Source organism: Sarcophilus harrisii, chromosome 1, assembly GCF_902635505.1.
Source record: "Sarcophilus harrisii chromosome 1, mSarHar1.11, whole genome shotgun sequence".
NCBI lineage: Eukaryota > Metazoa > Chordata > Mammalia > Dasyuromorphia > Dasyuridae > Sarcophilus > Sarcophilus harrisii.
In genome coordinates this window covers 28,434,673-28,449,653 of record NC_045426.1, presented here as the reverse complement: position 1 = coordinate 28,449,653, position 14,981 = coordinate 28,434,673, and the positions used below count along the sequence as shown (strand labels likewise).

General features: G+C 44.9%; 1 protein-coding gene across 1 annotated transcript in view; it reads left to right on the top strand.

Moving 5' to 3' along the window:
* The first annotated feature begins 226 nt into the window (after positions 1 to 226).
* LRIG1 (leucine rich repeats and immunoglobulin like domains 1) overlaps positions 227 to 14,981 on the top strand; it is a 128,638-nt gene continuing 113,883 nt past the window's right edge. The window contains exon 1 of the mRNA XM_031953708.1: positions 227 to 1,443. Within this exon, the coding sequence (XP_031809568.1) occupies positions 1,229 to 1,443 (215 nt within the window). The 5' untranslated portion in view covers positions 227 to 1,228. The remainder of the gene's footprint in view (positions 1,444 to 14,981) is intronic.

The following is a 14,981-nucleotide window of genomic DNA, read 5'->3' as shown; positions in this document are numbered from 1 at the left end:
AGCAGGGGGTGGGGATGGGGGAAGAGTCCCTCCCCATTCCCTAGTCTTTCACACCTTGGGTGGGAAAAGAGAGTGGGGGCTCCGAGCCCCAGGGCGGGGAAGGGAGGGGGTGGGGCCCGGGAAGGGCGGGGCGGGATCGGCACCCGTTTCCGGGCCAATCGGACGGCCACGGGGCTCGGAGGCCCCGGGACTCTGGGCCCCGGCCCAATGGGGAGTGAGCTGGGGGGCGGAGCCGGGGCATGTTGCAATGTATCCAACGTGGGCCCGGCCCGGGCGCGCGGCGGCGGCGTTTGCGGCGGGGGGGCGGGGCTGCGGTGACCTGGGAGAGTTGGGAGAGCGATTGTTTGGGCGCGCGGGGCTGGCGCAGCGGGACCCGAGCTGAGCGGTGTTGGGGTCGGAGCGGAGCAGAGCCGTGCAGGAGCGGGCAGAGCCGTGCACGCAGCGGAGCGGAGCCGAGCGCAGCGGGGCAGAGCCGTGCAGGAAGCCGAGCCGTGCACCGCGAGGCGAGCGGCAAGTCGTGGGCGCTGCCAAGTCGAGCTGTGCCCGGAGCGGAGCGGAGCCGAGCTGAGCCGCGCGGAGCCCAGCCCGGGGCCAGGCTGCGCCGTGCGCCGAGCGGAGCGGAGCGGAGTTGAGCCGTGCAAAGCGGAGCCGAGCCCGGCCCGGAGGTCTGCCGCCAAGAGAGGCGAGCGGTGCTTGCTCCACAGTCGGGCGGGAGCCGAGAGCTTGCGCGCGGAGCGAGACGATGCCCGGAGCGGCTGGGCAACTGCGGGACTGAGCCACTTGTGCGGGAGCCCTGACGGCCGCGGGAAGAGAACGAGGACCGGCGCTCGCTCGCCCGGTTTGCGGCAGCTCGGACTGGGGGCGACCCTGCCCGGATGGGCGCGGACCTCCCCCTGCCCTGGGCGGTGGGCTAGTTGAGCGGCGGGACCACTGAAACAGTCCCGGGAGGAAGAAGCAGCGGAGAAAAAGGAGGAGGAGGAGGAGGAGGGCGCGGATCCCGCCCCCGCGTCCAGTCTCGCTCGCTTGTTCTCTCGGACTCCGGGCACTTCGGCCCGGCCACAAGACTTGCGTCCGGAGGCTATGCTGGGCGTCTAACGCCGAGGGGCCGAGCCGCGGACCCGCCAGCCTCTCGCCCCAGACCTGTGCCTGCGCTCCCCCGAGAACCCCTCGAAGTTCCCACCGGCCGTCCCTACCCCGCCGGGCCGGACCGGACCGCGCCGAAGCCAAGATGGCGGGGCGCAGTTGGGGAGGCCCCGGGGCCCCGCGGTGGCCGTTCCCCCGCCTGCTGCTGGCCCTCGGCTTGCGGCTGCTGTTGGCCGCGGCCGCCCCGGGGCCCGAAGCGCCCTGCGCCTCCAACTGCGTTTGCACCGGGGCCCTGTTGGATTGCAGCGGACTGGGGCTGACCGCGCTGCCCGAGGATCTCCCTCCGTGGACTGTCACACTGTAAGTGTCCCCCGCTCCCAGCAGCGGGCCCTGAGGGTGGGGTCCACGGGGATGCAAGCGTGCATGCATGCAAGCCGCAGTGCGTGTGTGTGTCCGCTTGTCTGTGGCTCCTGTAACCCGACCTAGCTTGTGCCGCGAGTGGGTAATGAATCAGGATCACCCCACTCTTGCCCACCCCACCTCCCTTTTACATTATTTATTAGAGCGTGTTTGAGTCTCTTTAGATTAGTGGAAACGCAGCCCCCCTAGTCCCAAATCAAGGTGTCCCAAGTCCCAAGCGAGCTTCCCTTGTCCAGGACTGGGCCCCCGCCTCAGTCATCCCCTTGGAGACAGGATGATGCTTCTTTAGGATCCTCCACCCTAAGGTGGGTCTCCCCCTTTCGGTGACCTGCTGGTTAGTTTCATGCTCTGTCCCGGACAGCTGTGACTCTGCTAATTTAAGTCTGTGTCCCGCGAAGAAAGTTGTCTCTGCTCCTTTCAGGATGGTACCCCGACACCGCGGGGAGTTTATAGAGAGACTGCTGGCAGATTCGTGACCCCTGTTAATGATCTCCCTCTGGGCCGATTGAAATTTAAGGGGGTATAGCTGTAAAATGAAAAAAAAAAATCCATATGAATGGGAGCAAAGACTCGTTACAGCTGTAAGAATAATAATAATAAAAAAAATCTTCCATCATCTTGGGTTGAATAAGGATGCCCTAATCACCAGTACTTGGCATTTCTATAGTTACCTCTATTCTCTGAATGCTTCAGCCTTTGGGTAAACTGGCGCTATTAGCTGGCCTTTGCTTCATAATGGCTAACTTGCCAGCTACCCATTCTTCTCTGGAATGGATCGAAAGTTTTCTTGAATATAAAAAGAGGTGCTAATAGAAATTCCCATCTGCTTAGACTTTCATTTATTAAGCTGCTTCTGGCAGAAGAACGAATTCGGTGGCAGGAACTCAAAGACCACCCCCTCCCCCCCCCCCCCCCGAAAACCCCAAAGCTGATTTTAAAAAGAGAGAGAGAGAGGAGATTTAACACCTGTAGATTGACCTGAGAAAAAGTTCTCCTGTTTTGTACTTGATGTGGGGAATGAATAAAAATGTGTTTCTAGGGATGAACTGAAATGATAGAACACCCAGTTAAGTCTGGAAAAGTTAGATTCAGTCTTGGGGGGACTCTCTTATTCCCAGTGGTACTTGAATTTTTGACTCCCTGAATTGTACCGAGGATATGATCTTGTCAATTTTATTCCCTTCATTTTATTTACTTACAAAGGATAGTCCAACTTTAGAGTTTACAAAAACTCTTTAGGATGTATTGGACAAATCAGTCATTTCTCAGAAGAGGAAACTGAGGCAGAAGTTAATGACCATCTATAAAGTGTTCGAATCAGGACTTAAATCCAGGTCCTTCTTATAGTCTTTTTTTTTTTTTAATATGTTTTTAAGCGTATGGAGGATAGGTAAAACCCCACAGAAGTTGAACTTAATAGGTCTTTCCCAGTCTTGCAGAATTGACCAGTCCTTTGCACTGTGTGCCCTTGCCTTTGATTCCTGATCCAGTGCTCTTAAAACATGCTTAAATGACTCTTAAATTGGGCTTGTGTTGAAATAAGGTAAAGTCAGAAGCATCTTAGTTTCCTCCAAATGGATGTCCATGTCTAGGTCATCTCATAATAAATATTGAATATCTTCTGTTGCTTATCTGGGTCTTGCTTTCAGTAGTCAGAGTAGTTAATGAGAAGTTGTGTAAGAGGCAGCCATCCATCCATCCACCCACCCATCCATCCATTGGGCAAATGACTTGAATCCTTAGCTCAGTTTGGTCTCTGGCCAGATCCCCGGCCAGCCCAACTAGCACATATTAATCACTTGCTGTGTATAGCATGCTATTCTTTGGTGCTGAGGACTCAAAACCCCTGATTCTCTGATAGTGGAGGTTGGGGAAAGATAAGGGCTTGGGAGGTCCAAGAGCAAGGATCACTTACAGTCTGAGAACTGGATGGGACAGATTCAGAAACTGAGTTCAGGAGACAAGTGACTTGCCTAAGATGAAACAGGTAACAATTAAAGCCAGAATCTGAACTCAAGTCCTTTAAGTCAAAATATTGTCCACTTCCCTGGGGCAACAGGGTGAGCCATAGTTGACAGGTTTAATTTTTTTTTTTTAATGAAACAAGGAGATTGCAGAATTGATAGCAATTTACTTAGTTTGACATCTGGTATAGTGCAAAGTACTTGTTTGATCTTGGGTCAGGAGGACATTAGTTTAAAAAAAAATGATGTGATCATAAGACCTAATATGGTCATGGCTTTGTCCATGTAATTTTGGAATACAGTTGTGTTCACTAGTCAGGGGTATCATTCATAACACAAATACCTGTTAACATTTTAAAGTCTCAGTTTCAGTGCCTGGTAGTGTGGGGTAGGGGTAGAGAGCTGCCTTGCCCATGAATCCCATTCATGATGCTAGCTGGCTATAGCCTCTTATCTCCCTCTCCCTCTTCCCCTCTTCCCCCCTTTCCAGTGCCTCGGACACTGCTCTTGGTTATAAGTTTCTGAGCCTTGGCTGATGTTACCTTCTTGAGGGTTAATCTTTACCCTTAGCTAGCTAGGAGCAGTGTGGCCATGTTCTGGTCTTGAGAATCTGGAGCAGAACATCTGGGTCTTAATTATACCTCTATACCTTTTTTTTTTTTTTTTTTAAACAGCTTTGTGATCATGGGCCATCTTGGAGGATCCCTGGGTTCAAAATTGGCTCTGTCTCATACTTCCTGTGTGACTTTGGGCAACAGTTCCGTCCTTCTAACCTCAGTTTCCTTATCTGTAAAAGTTCAGGTTCTGTTAGATGGCCTCTGAGCAGAACTCCCTTTGAAATCTAAATTTTATTTTTCTCTAACTTCAGATCACTAATACCTACCCCCATCTCCTAAATTATAAATGATTGCTATCATACTTGGTGAAGGGAGTTTCCCACACATTGAATATCAATAAGCTTCATTTATATGGTATTTCAGTACAAGTTTACTATCATTTCACACATGAAGAAATCGAAGTTTAATAAAGTTGCACAGTCCCCATAGTTACCAAATTAGGAAGAAACTTAATTTAGGCTTTTAGACTAAAACCGGGACAGGATTTTCCAAACTTAAGTTTTAGTTTTAAATTTTTTTTTTTTTTTTTTGAAAATAAGGTGGATTTTTACAATGTTTGTCTTGATGACTCTGTAAATTCAGAAGAAGGATTTTTTTTAAAGACACTTCATAGATATTTCAATAAGTAGTCTAATATCAAGACCTGTCTCTAGTGGGCTATATTTATGGAAACTTGCAAAGATCATTTTTGAAAAGGAACAGCATTTGAAACCACAGATTGGTTCGTTTAGGACTTGGAATCCCTTGCATGGTTTAGAAATCTTGCTTTTTAGGCTGGCTCATGACAGCTCCGTTTTAGGAAGGGATTAAAACAGTAGAATGAATTATCCTCAGCAGCTAATGGGAATTATCTGTAATGTCATAAAATATTTTCTATGGGCTGCCTTTACCCCCTTGAAAGCCGGGTGTCCAAGAGGCCAGGACATTTGTTGTAGGGCAGCTCTGGCAAATAGCTCCAGGGCACTGGCTTAGTACAAAGGGGCCTCTTGGCAAGCACTACATTGGATGTTAGAGAAGAAGACTGGGTCGGGAAAAGAGGTGAACCTTTGCGGGGGTCATGAGGACCCAGTTCAAGTTCTCTTGCATTTTAATACCATGACTGGGGCAAGTCATTTGAACCTGTCTGGGTCTCAGTTTCCAAATCGGTAATTGGACTCTTAAGATTCCTCTACAATCTTAAGGAAAAGAAAACTTGCCTTACTAATGGAAAAAACGAGATAGCAAAAGGGTGTGTGTATGTGTGTGTGTGTGTGTGTGTGTGTGTGAGTGTGAGAGAGAGAGAGAGAGAGAGAGAGAGAGAGAAAATTGTTATAATGAAAACTATAGATATGTGTTGCAGATTTCCTGAGGATTGCCTGTGACCTTTGTAATAATGTCTGACTCTTAGGGATCAGAAGACCCGGTGCAGATCTGAGCTTTAGCTTCCTCATCTGTTCCATGAAAGGTGTATCTTTACCTTTCTTTGGATTCCCAGCAGTTAGCAGTGCCTGGCACATAGTAGGGGCTTCTTGACTAAGAGCTGACCTTTTTGCCCAGGGTTGAAGACCCAGCATTAACATATTTTGGGGCTGAGTGAATAAATAGCTCTTGTGAGGATCCCATGTGAGGTACCGACAGAGTTTTGCCAGCCTTAAAGACTTAAATAAATGTCAGCTTTTAGTAACAATCACTTTGTGTTTTTTCTTATAATTTCTGTTGATGTTTTTTCTCTTATCCTAGTCATTTCAGAAGGGAGTCTACCTTTCCTTTCTAGAGGGAACTTTGATGAATGAAAAAGGATTTATTATAAGCATTTAAGTATGAGAAAGAAAAGCAAATGAATAGAAACACCCAACATTTCTTTTTGTATTTTCTCTACATTTCTCTGCATCTTCTGATTTTCATGTCTGAAAATTATTTTAGCACCTTGATTTGAACTCAGGCCTTAATGATTTGGGATAGCTTTCTAGACGTGGTGATAGGCTCTCTGTCTGATAATTAAAAAATACTAATACCTAATACTACTTAACAGTTCAATGATAGTACTATAATAGGACTGAGAACCTTGCAGATAGTGATTAATAAGTGCTTTTTGATGATTAGTCCCTTTTCAGTCATGTCTGACTCTATGATCGCACATGGGGATTTTGTTGGCAAAGATACTTTGATACTTTCTCAGCACATTTTACAGATGAGGAAACTGAGGCAAATAGTGAAGGGACTTGCCCAAAGTCACACAGCTCATAAGTGTTTGAGATGAGAGGCCAGACGCCAGATTTGAAGTCAGGAAGATGAGTTTTCCTGTGCCCACTGTGCCACATAGCTGCCCCTAATAAATGCTAGGTGATTGCTTTTTAATTAGAGGATACTAAATCTGTGGAATGGAAAGCTTAGAAAATAGTCAGCATCAATGGGGAATTTGTTGACCTATAGAATCTTTGACTTTCTGCCTGCTACGCAAGCTGCCCTGACTTGGTACTCTCAGTGAACCTCCATATTTCCCAGCTACCAAAAGTTACTTAGCCCACCTGTGTCCACAGCACGGCAAGTAGAAAACAACAGGGCCAGGTAGCAAGTTGTCCCCCCGGATACCTGAAGTGTATGGTAAAAGATGAGAACCAGTTGAGTAGCAATAATGCCGATAAGAACTTGTGTCGAATGAGTGAGCATGCTTCGGCCACTTACACACACATACCCACACTGTTCCTTCAGATAGGTTGGCAGAACCTACCAGCCAAAGCAATCGGTGACCCTGGGCAGGGAGCCAGTGGCCACATTTCTTCTCAGAACTTAGGAAGCAGCTGAACTGCTCAGCCTGTTGAATAATTGGACTTAAAGCTCTTTCTAGCACTCACTTTGAAGCTGCTTGATAGGAGGACTTCAAAAGCTATTTAATAACTCTTAAGTCTGATTCACATTAGAACATTATCTGTGGTCATAAAGCCTCAGTGCTGAGCTCTGAGGAGCAAAAGCTTTTTACTTAAATGTGCCAGGTGCAGATGGGAAGAGCTCGCCGGGTTGGTGCGGGGGCTGGAGTCCTGAGCAAACCCCACTTTGTGTTTCTGATTAAAAGCAGAGCTTAAGGACCTGGTTTCTACATGAGCTGACTTTGGGGAGATGACTTTGGAAGTAAACATTTGTGTATTTCATCCACCCCGCTTGTGTCCCTGTTATAACAGTCCATTCAGATGCAAGAAAAGCCATGACCTAAATGTTTGTATCTAAAAAGTTCTTCAATGCAGCTAGGGGGCCCTGTGTATAGAGTTTCTACCCTCATTTTCCTGAGTTTCAGATCTGGTTTCTGACAACCTGGCTGGGTAACTCACTTGACCTTTCTTGCCTCAGTTTACTCATCTGGAAAATGAATTAGAGAAGGAAATGGCGAACTACTCTGGTCCAACTGCCAAAAAAAAAAAACAAAAACTCCCAAAGTGAGGTCACAAAGTGAAGGGCGCCATTGAAACAAGTGAACAACAAATAAATGCCTTCTTCCCCTCTTTGGCTGGGATATTATAAAATCATCGATTGGGAGCTGGAAGCAAACTCGGGCCATCTAGTGGTTTGTCTCCTTCATTTCAATGACAAAGAAATTGAGGCCCTCCTGAGATTAGAGTGACTTGCCCAAAGTCATGCAAATATTTAGTGGCTTCTCTGAATTAGAACTCCTCCTTCTGACACAGATTTATTCTTTTATTTTCTACTGCTCATCCCTCTAGTGGGGCAGGATTGCTAATGAGGAAACTCTTCATTCACCCAAGAGAATGGCAGGATGGGAAGATAACAGTAATCAGGATTCGAATCCAGGTTAGATCTGAAGATTCCCCCTTTAAAAATCCAAGCTTCCATCTCAGCAGTTGCTCTTCAGAGCGCAGTTAAAACTGGTCTGGTCCTAAAAATGCCATTCTAGGAATGGCATTTTTTTCCCATTCTATAGTTAGACCTATGGAGTTAGACAAACCCCAGCAGCCACTGGCAGGTGGCTCCCGTGTCACCACGAGGTGCCGAGAGGGCTTTAGCCTTTCTCTGGAGTGAGGATGGGGTATAAAGAGCTTTGGGAAATGCTCCCAGTCTCCATGCGACATTGTGTGCAAATAGCCAGATTGCTACATTATATGCAAGTGGGATATTGCTACTTTGTTCCAAACCCTCCTTTGAAGTTTTGCTTTCCAGAGCCTTGGTTTGAGTGGCCTTTCAGTCCCAGCTTGGTTGGAGACAGAACTTTGAAACTTTGTTTCTCACTTTGATTTGGACAATAAATCAGGAGAAAATTCAAGTGCTGCGTTTTAACCCACCTTTCCAAACTTAAGGACTCCTCTTTTGTCTTCTAAAGGTGGGTGGGAGGGCATTCTTGGGTATGAGGGAAGGCACAGAGTTGCATAGCTTCCACATCTGCAGGGATCTCTCCCTCTCACCTCCTCTGTGCCTCACACTTTACTCAAATGCTACCTTCTTCACGAAGCTTCCCTCGCCATTCTCCTGCAGCTGTTCATTTATTTTGTATTTTGCATATACGAAGTGCCCTATGGATGTCTGGTAGTGTGCAAGTTTCTGGAGGGCAGGAACTGTTGCATTTTTGTCTTTGTAGTATCAAGTCACAAAAACGGGTACTTGAGAAATGATTGCTAATAGATTGACGAGGAGGAAATGCTCTCAAACTTTGGGGAAATCTCAGTTTCAAGAACTGAAGGACTTTGGAGAAGAGGATAAAAGCCCATGTCGGTTCTCAAGGTGTCTCTGCTTGTGGGTTGAGTAGGTATCTCTGAAGTCATTCTGCTTGTGCGATGGTGCAAGGCACCCATGACACACATTCTTGGATCCTCTGTAAGCCTGGGAGAAAATTATGAAATGTCCCAAGGCTTGGGACACAGTACCAATTGGCCGACCTTTCCTTGGCCAGCAAAATGGCTTCTTTCCCTAGTGGTGGCCACCTCCATAAATTGTTGTTGTTGTTGTTTTCCATTTATAGAAAACCAAAAGCCCGGGTCTGACTCCCAAGAATCCCCAGGAGTCTGGAGACCTGGCTGGCCCAGCAGTAAGATCGGGAACATTTTCCTTAACTAACTGAGGGCCTCATCTCGTACTATGGGGTTGGCTAGCTTTCAGCCCTGGGCTCCAGGATTCTGAATTTGGGGCAGCCAGCTCCTGCAGCACTGAAGGGTCAGGGTTTGAAATGGAAATGTTCTCATTGCCAATCCATTAAAATTCTTTGGATTTTAGATGATTATAAACATAATAATATTTGACATTTATTGTAAGGTTTGTAAAATGTGTACCTTTATGTCTCATTCTCTTTGTATGAATCCCAGCCTCTTCCTGGGGTAGGACAAACAATTCTAATTAACTCTTAACAGATTAGAAAATTAATTGAGGCTTAATTGGTTAAGTGGCTTGCCCAAGGGAATCACCTAACTAGAGCTTATGCTCCTTGAAGGCAGGTACTGTGTGGCTGGAGGGTAGGGGTGGGGTATTGGAGTTTTCTTTGGCTTCTCTTTGTATCCCTAATTCAGTGGTAAAGTATGAGTGTTTAATAAATGCTTCTTGAGTGGCTGATTAGCTAGTCAGCCTGGGAGCAGAAGTCAAACTTTGCACCCCCCTCACTTCAAAGCCTGCATTGTCCCCAGATGCTGGCAGCCAGGTGACTAAGAAAGCTTGCCGCACAGTTGGGAAGGCTGCAGTTTCAGATATTGCTGCTGACATTTGCCAACTGTGTAACCCTGGAAAGCCGAAGGACCCCTAGCCTCAGTTTCCTTATATATAAAAATAGGGCTATACTAGGGTTGTTGTGAGGATCACATTAGGTAACATATTGTAAAGTGCTTTGCGGACCTTAAAATCTGATTAGCTAAGAGCCTGGTTTGGCTCTCAGGATGCCTCCTGTTTTCTGCCATTATTTGGGCCCTGATTGGCTCAGAGTGAATGTAAATAGCCATTGTTTCTGTTTTGGCCAGAAACCCGGAGAGTTTTCCTCTCTCAGATTGAGATTTTTATATGTATGGGAGTGCCTACATTTATATATATATGTTTGTATATACATATGTGTATATATATAAAATAAACACACTTGTATGTGGATTTTTCTGTGTGTGTGACTAAGTAAAAGAGGCCATACTCTCCTTTATTTCTTACCTAGCCTTAATCACTGGTTAAGTGATTGTATATCACAGTGGATAGAACATTGGCCTTGGAGTCCGAGGAATGGGAGTTCAAATCCAGCTTCAGGAGAGCTTGATACCTACTAGTTGTGTGACCCGGGCAAGGCCATTAATCCTGATTGCCTTGTAAAACAATCTTCTCATCCATAAAGGTGGGGGAAATGGGGACCCAGAGAAGATTGAGACTTCTGAAAAGTCATAACAGCTCTTAAGAGGAAGGAGGAGAGGAAAGGATCTCATTTCCAGATATTGGGGTCAGACATTTAGACTTGGAATCCCAAGTTTTCATTTTATCTCAGCAAAGGGGAAACTGAGGCCCAGGGGTACAGAGGTATTCAGCTCGCGGTCTTTTCCTGAGGCTTCAGACAGCAGGTTGCCTCTCTGGGAAAGTCATTATGTTCTGAGCTATTCTGTACTCTATCCCTGCCTTTCATGGCCATATCTTTAATGTTTTCCCTCCCATGTCTGCTTTCCTTCTGCTTACTTCATCAGTTGGGCCATATAGGATAGCTTTCAAGTCTGGTGTGAACTTGTGGGAACCAAATGATCTGAAGTCAACACTTGGGTTCAAATTGGGGCTTGAGCAATGTGACCCTTCGGGCAAGTCTCCTATCTTGGGGCCATGTGTCCTCTGTGATCTCTCCCATCTTACTTCCAGCTGAGGATTTTGTGACTCACACTGTCTTTGTTAAATGCATTTGGGAAATGAATAAAGAGTGAGACTTTTTGTTTGTACATAAATGGGAAAGTATCAAGTTTAGAGACCCCCTTCCTATGGGTGTCAGAGGAGCCCCTGCTCTGGGGCCTGAGGGGGACAGCATCTTGTAAGGGGGCAAATAAGCCGGATGGCCCTTCATGACAGACTCCAAGCCAGAACCACTGACTCCACTATATCACACAGTCTTTCTCTTTGGCCATTTGTCTCCCATCTGCAGTTTTCAACTTGTTGACAAAGGGAAAGTTTAGCTCTTAGAAGACTGAGGACTTGTTTCCCTTGGGATTTTCTGGGCTGGAAAGCCAGGCAGGCTTTTTCCATAAGTGATTTAATATCTAAAGAGAGGAAAAAATAACCCCAAACCAAACTTCTCGGTGCCCTTTGTTGGAAGTCTGGCAAAATGCACAGGAGTTATGGACTGTTGTAGTAGAGTACAATGACGTTGACTATCACTTGTATGGTACTTGAAAGTTTGCAAAACTCTTTTATCGACTTTCTATCCATGTTTTCGTTTTCAGCACTCATGTGAGATGTTCTCATCACAATGGAAACTCCCACCACTAGGATTGCTTCTTTCCCTGTCTTGGAATTCCCAGAGCCCAGTACAATGGCTGGCACTTGGTGGACACTTCCTAAATCCTCCTGTCTATTTTACAGATGAGAAAAATGAGGTTCAGAAAGGTGATTACACCAAGGGGCAGGGAGGACCTTGGATGAGTTTGGACTTCAGGTCTTTCTCATTACCATATCTGTCTGTCTCCTCTGAACCCTTTACATTAGGTGCTGGGTGAACCCACCTAATTAATATACATTAATTCGGTGTATCGGTGCAGCACCCGTGATCTGTAAGCACTCCCGGCTTGCACCACTATCTCTTTCCCAAAACAGGAGGATAAGAGGAGCAGACTTGTGGACTGATGTTTGACACTATTATTACTGGCTTTGGAAAAAATTGAGGTGATCTTTAGCCAGTAGTACTAATTTCAGATATTATAGGACCATAGAACTGTGAAAAGAAATACTGGACTACTTAGTAGTAAGACTGTTGAGATGAGCTAATTAGCACTGTGTACTCTTATTGTGTGGATTGCTACTAATAATTGTTGTATGTTGTTGTATGATTAGAGAGGGGTCTTTTTTAAAGGGATGAATATCCTATGCTTCCTCTTACTACTGTCTGGGCTTTTTTTTTTTTTTGTAATGACAACGGGAGGGAACTCTGGTTCTGGGGTAGTAATTCTTCATCTCTCTCTCTCTCTCTCTCTCTCTCTCTCTCTCTCTCTCTCTCTCTCCCTCTCTCTCTCTCTCTCTCCCTCTCCCCCCCCCCCCCCCCCCCCCCTCCTCTCTCTCTCCCCCACCCATCTCTCTCTCTCCCCCACCCTTCTCTCTTCTCTCTCTCTTTTCTCTCTCTCTCTTCCCCCCCCCCTTCTAACCTGGCATAACTGATGCAAAGCCCGGGGTGCCCAAACTGATTGGTACATTACAATAAATGTTTGTCCTGAGGCAGGATGCAGATGCCAATCAGTGTTCTCTGATAGCTTGTTTTGGCAAGCGTGGGGACTCAAGATGGAAGGAGACTGTGTGATATCTCTTCATAGTAAATATCTGCTGTTTATCACTTTTGCAAGTGGACTTTTGTGGTATTCTGATCTAATCTTTTACAGTCTTTGAATGTTTTTCTAAAGGTCTCAAAATGCTGGGGAGAAATGAATGAAGTAAGTGAGTTTATATCATGTAAGCAGTATTAGCTGAACTCAAAAGAAGCTTTATCCCTAGGATAAGCTTTTTACACTCCTATTTTAAAAAAGCACCTGTTCGAAAGCATTCAACCCTGAGCATTCGAGAATGATTCCTGGTGTACTCTTAAATTCCTAAATAGCCACTTAGGGACTATGTTTATTTCCTTAGTTTCAATGTAAATTTCACTGGCATCTCTCACTATCTTTTGGGGAAAAATACAGGACTCAGAACCAGAGGGTCCTGGGTTTGAATCTAGTCTTTGTCATGTGCTCCCTGCCTGAAGCTGGCCAAGATTTTTAGCTTTCTGGCCTACCTGTTCATGGGAAACGATTTAGAGTTACAAGGATCTTTGGAAGTCATCAGGTGCACAGATCTCTTTTACCTCTATATCTGTGGTCTGTGACTAATTATATTGCATTGCTTTAAAAAAAAAAAATTGCTATTTACCTACCCCTGAATGGTTCTGTCTCTTTTAGTAGTGGAAGTTCCATGAGGGAAAGGACTATTTTTATTTTCTTTTATATCTCCAAGGCCTAGCACCATGCCTTTATTCTTAATAAATGAATGATCTAATAAATATTTGAACTGAACTCAGATGATTGATGTTTCTCCTTCTTGGTATCAAAGAAGTGACGTTATATCACACTATTCTGCTAAATATTCTGCTAAAAAATCCAATTGATCTCTCCATGTTTGAAAAATCACAATTATCATGGGTTTTTTTGTTCTGATAAATTAAAAGAAAAATTTTTTTCATATAAGATTTTTTTTCTCTCTTCTTACCCTTCTCACCTTAGAAAAAGAAAAGCAAAAACTAAGCCCCTGTAACATATTAAAATAAAACAAATTGCTTAATTGATGATATCTAAAAATGTTTCATTTTATATATCCTGAGTCTCATCTCTTTAAAAAAACATTTATTTGTTCTTGAAGCATGTAATGATAACAGCCCACCAATTTTAAGACTGAATTTTGGGGATGACAGTTCAAATGAGTAGAGATCTAAAAGCCCATTTTTTATTCGTAAATGGTTTTTAAGATCCTCCTTGCTAAGATGAATAAGCATATGAGCAACTGCTGTTACTGGGCATGGTGTTAAATGCTGGTCTTCTGCCATAACATCTAAATGAATGATCTGTGTTTTAAGTATCCATTTTTAATGAAGTACTTACTGGTCAGAATAGCTTTGATTATCTTGGGATTCATTAAACCCTCCTAACCAAGTAGAAAAAACAACATGCTTTTGTTTCAATTCTCTGCCCCAGAAAACTCAGTTTTTACTCTAGTGTTGCTGCTGCACATTTGACTCCCCCATAAACTTTTCTGGCTCTCTGGACGGCTGTCAGTGAGTTTTTCTGTTGCTTTATTAATTGTTTAAAATCCATTAGCAAATAATAAATGCACTTAAGAGTTTTTAAAAATGAAGCTTTGAGAAATGCCTAGTTGAATAAATCTTAGTATGGGTAACTGCTGCTCGACTTTCATCGGGATGAGTGAGATTTGAAGGAAATTAAAATATGCTTGACCATCCAACCTGGGGAAGCTTGAAGTTAAGATACAACTTGGAAAAAAACAACAAAAGGTACAAACTAGCATTATGGAGTTAGAGCTGGCAGAGACTTTAGAGACTGCTGAGTTTAATCCCCTTATTTCACAGATGGGGAAACTGAGGCCCAAATAAGCAAAATGTCCCAGAGACAGTTGGGATTTGAATCTGGGTCTTTCGATGGACTTAATAGTGCTGCTGGACTTAGGCTTTCAAAGTTTTGAAAAGTTTTTTTGGGGAAAAAAATTTCGAAAATGCTTTTCTTTAAGCAGCAAACTGACCTTACCGTTTTGTTTGTTTCTCTGTCCCTGTTTTTCTGTTTGTCTCGTTCTATGTGTGTGAGCCTATCTCCATCTCTTCTTTTCCATCTGTCTCTCAAGTTTATCACAATCCCCAGCTTGCTTTAATTTGGTGTAGCTCTCTTAGAAACAAGACAGGAGTTTGCTTGTCTAAGTTCCAGTTATTTCCACTCTGATTTCCTGCCTAATTCTGATGTCTTGGTTAGGAAAGCTGTCTCTTTAACAAGACACATGAAGTCGCCTCCCTCGCATGTGAGGGTTGGATTTTCCTGATTTCTTCTGATCCTTCTGCCATTTTTTCCACCTGGGGTAGGTTGTGCTCCTGGCCTGAGTGGAGCCTTCCAGCACAAACTCTTCCCAAAACTTGAAGAATTTGTAAACAACCAGATGTTCTTTTCAGGAAATCCGTTTGTTGATGCTGGGTTGCAGTGGACATCAGCGGCCCAGTCTTGAGCTGGTTTGGCCA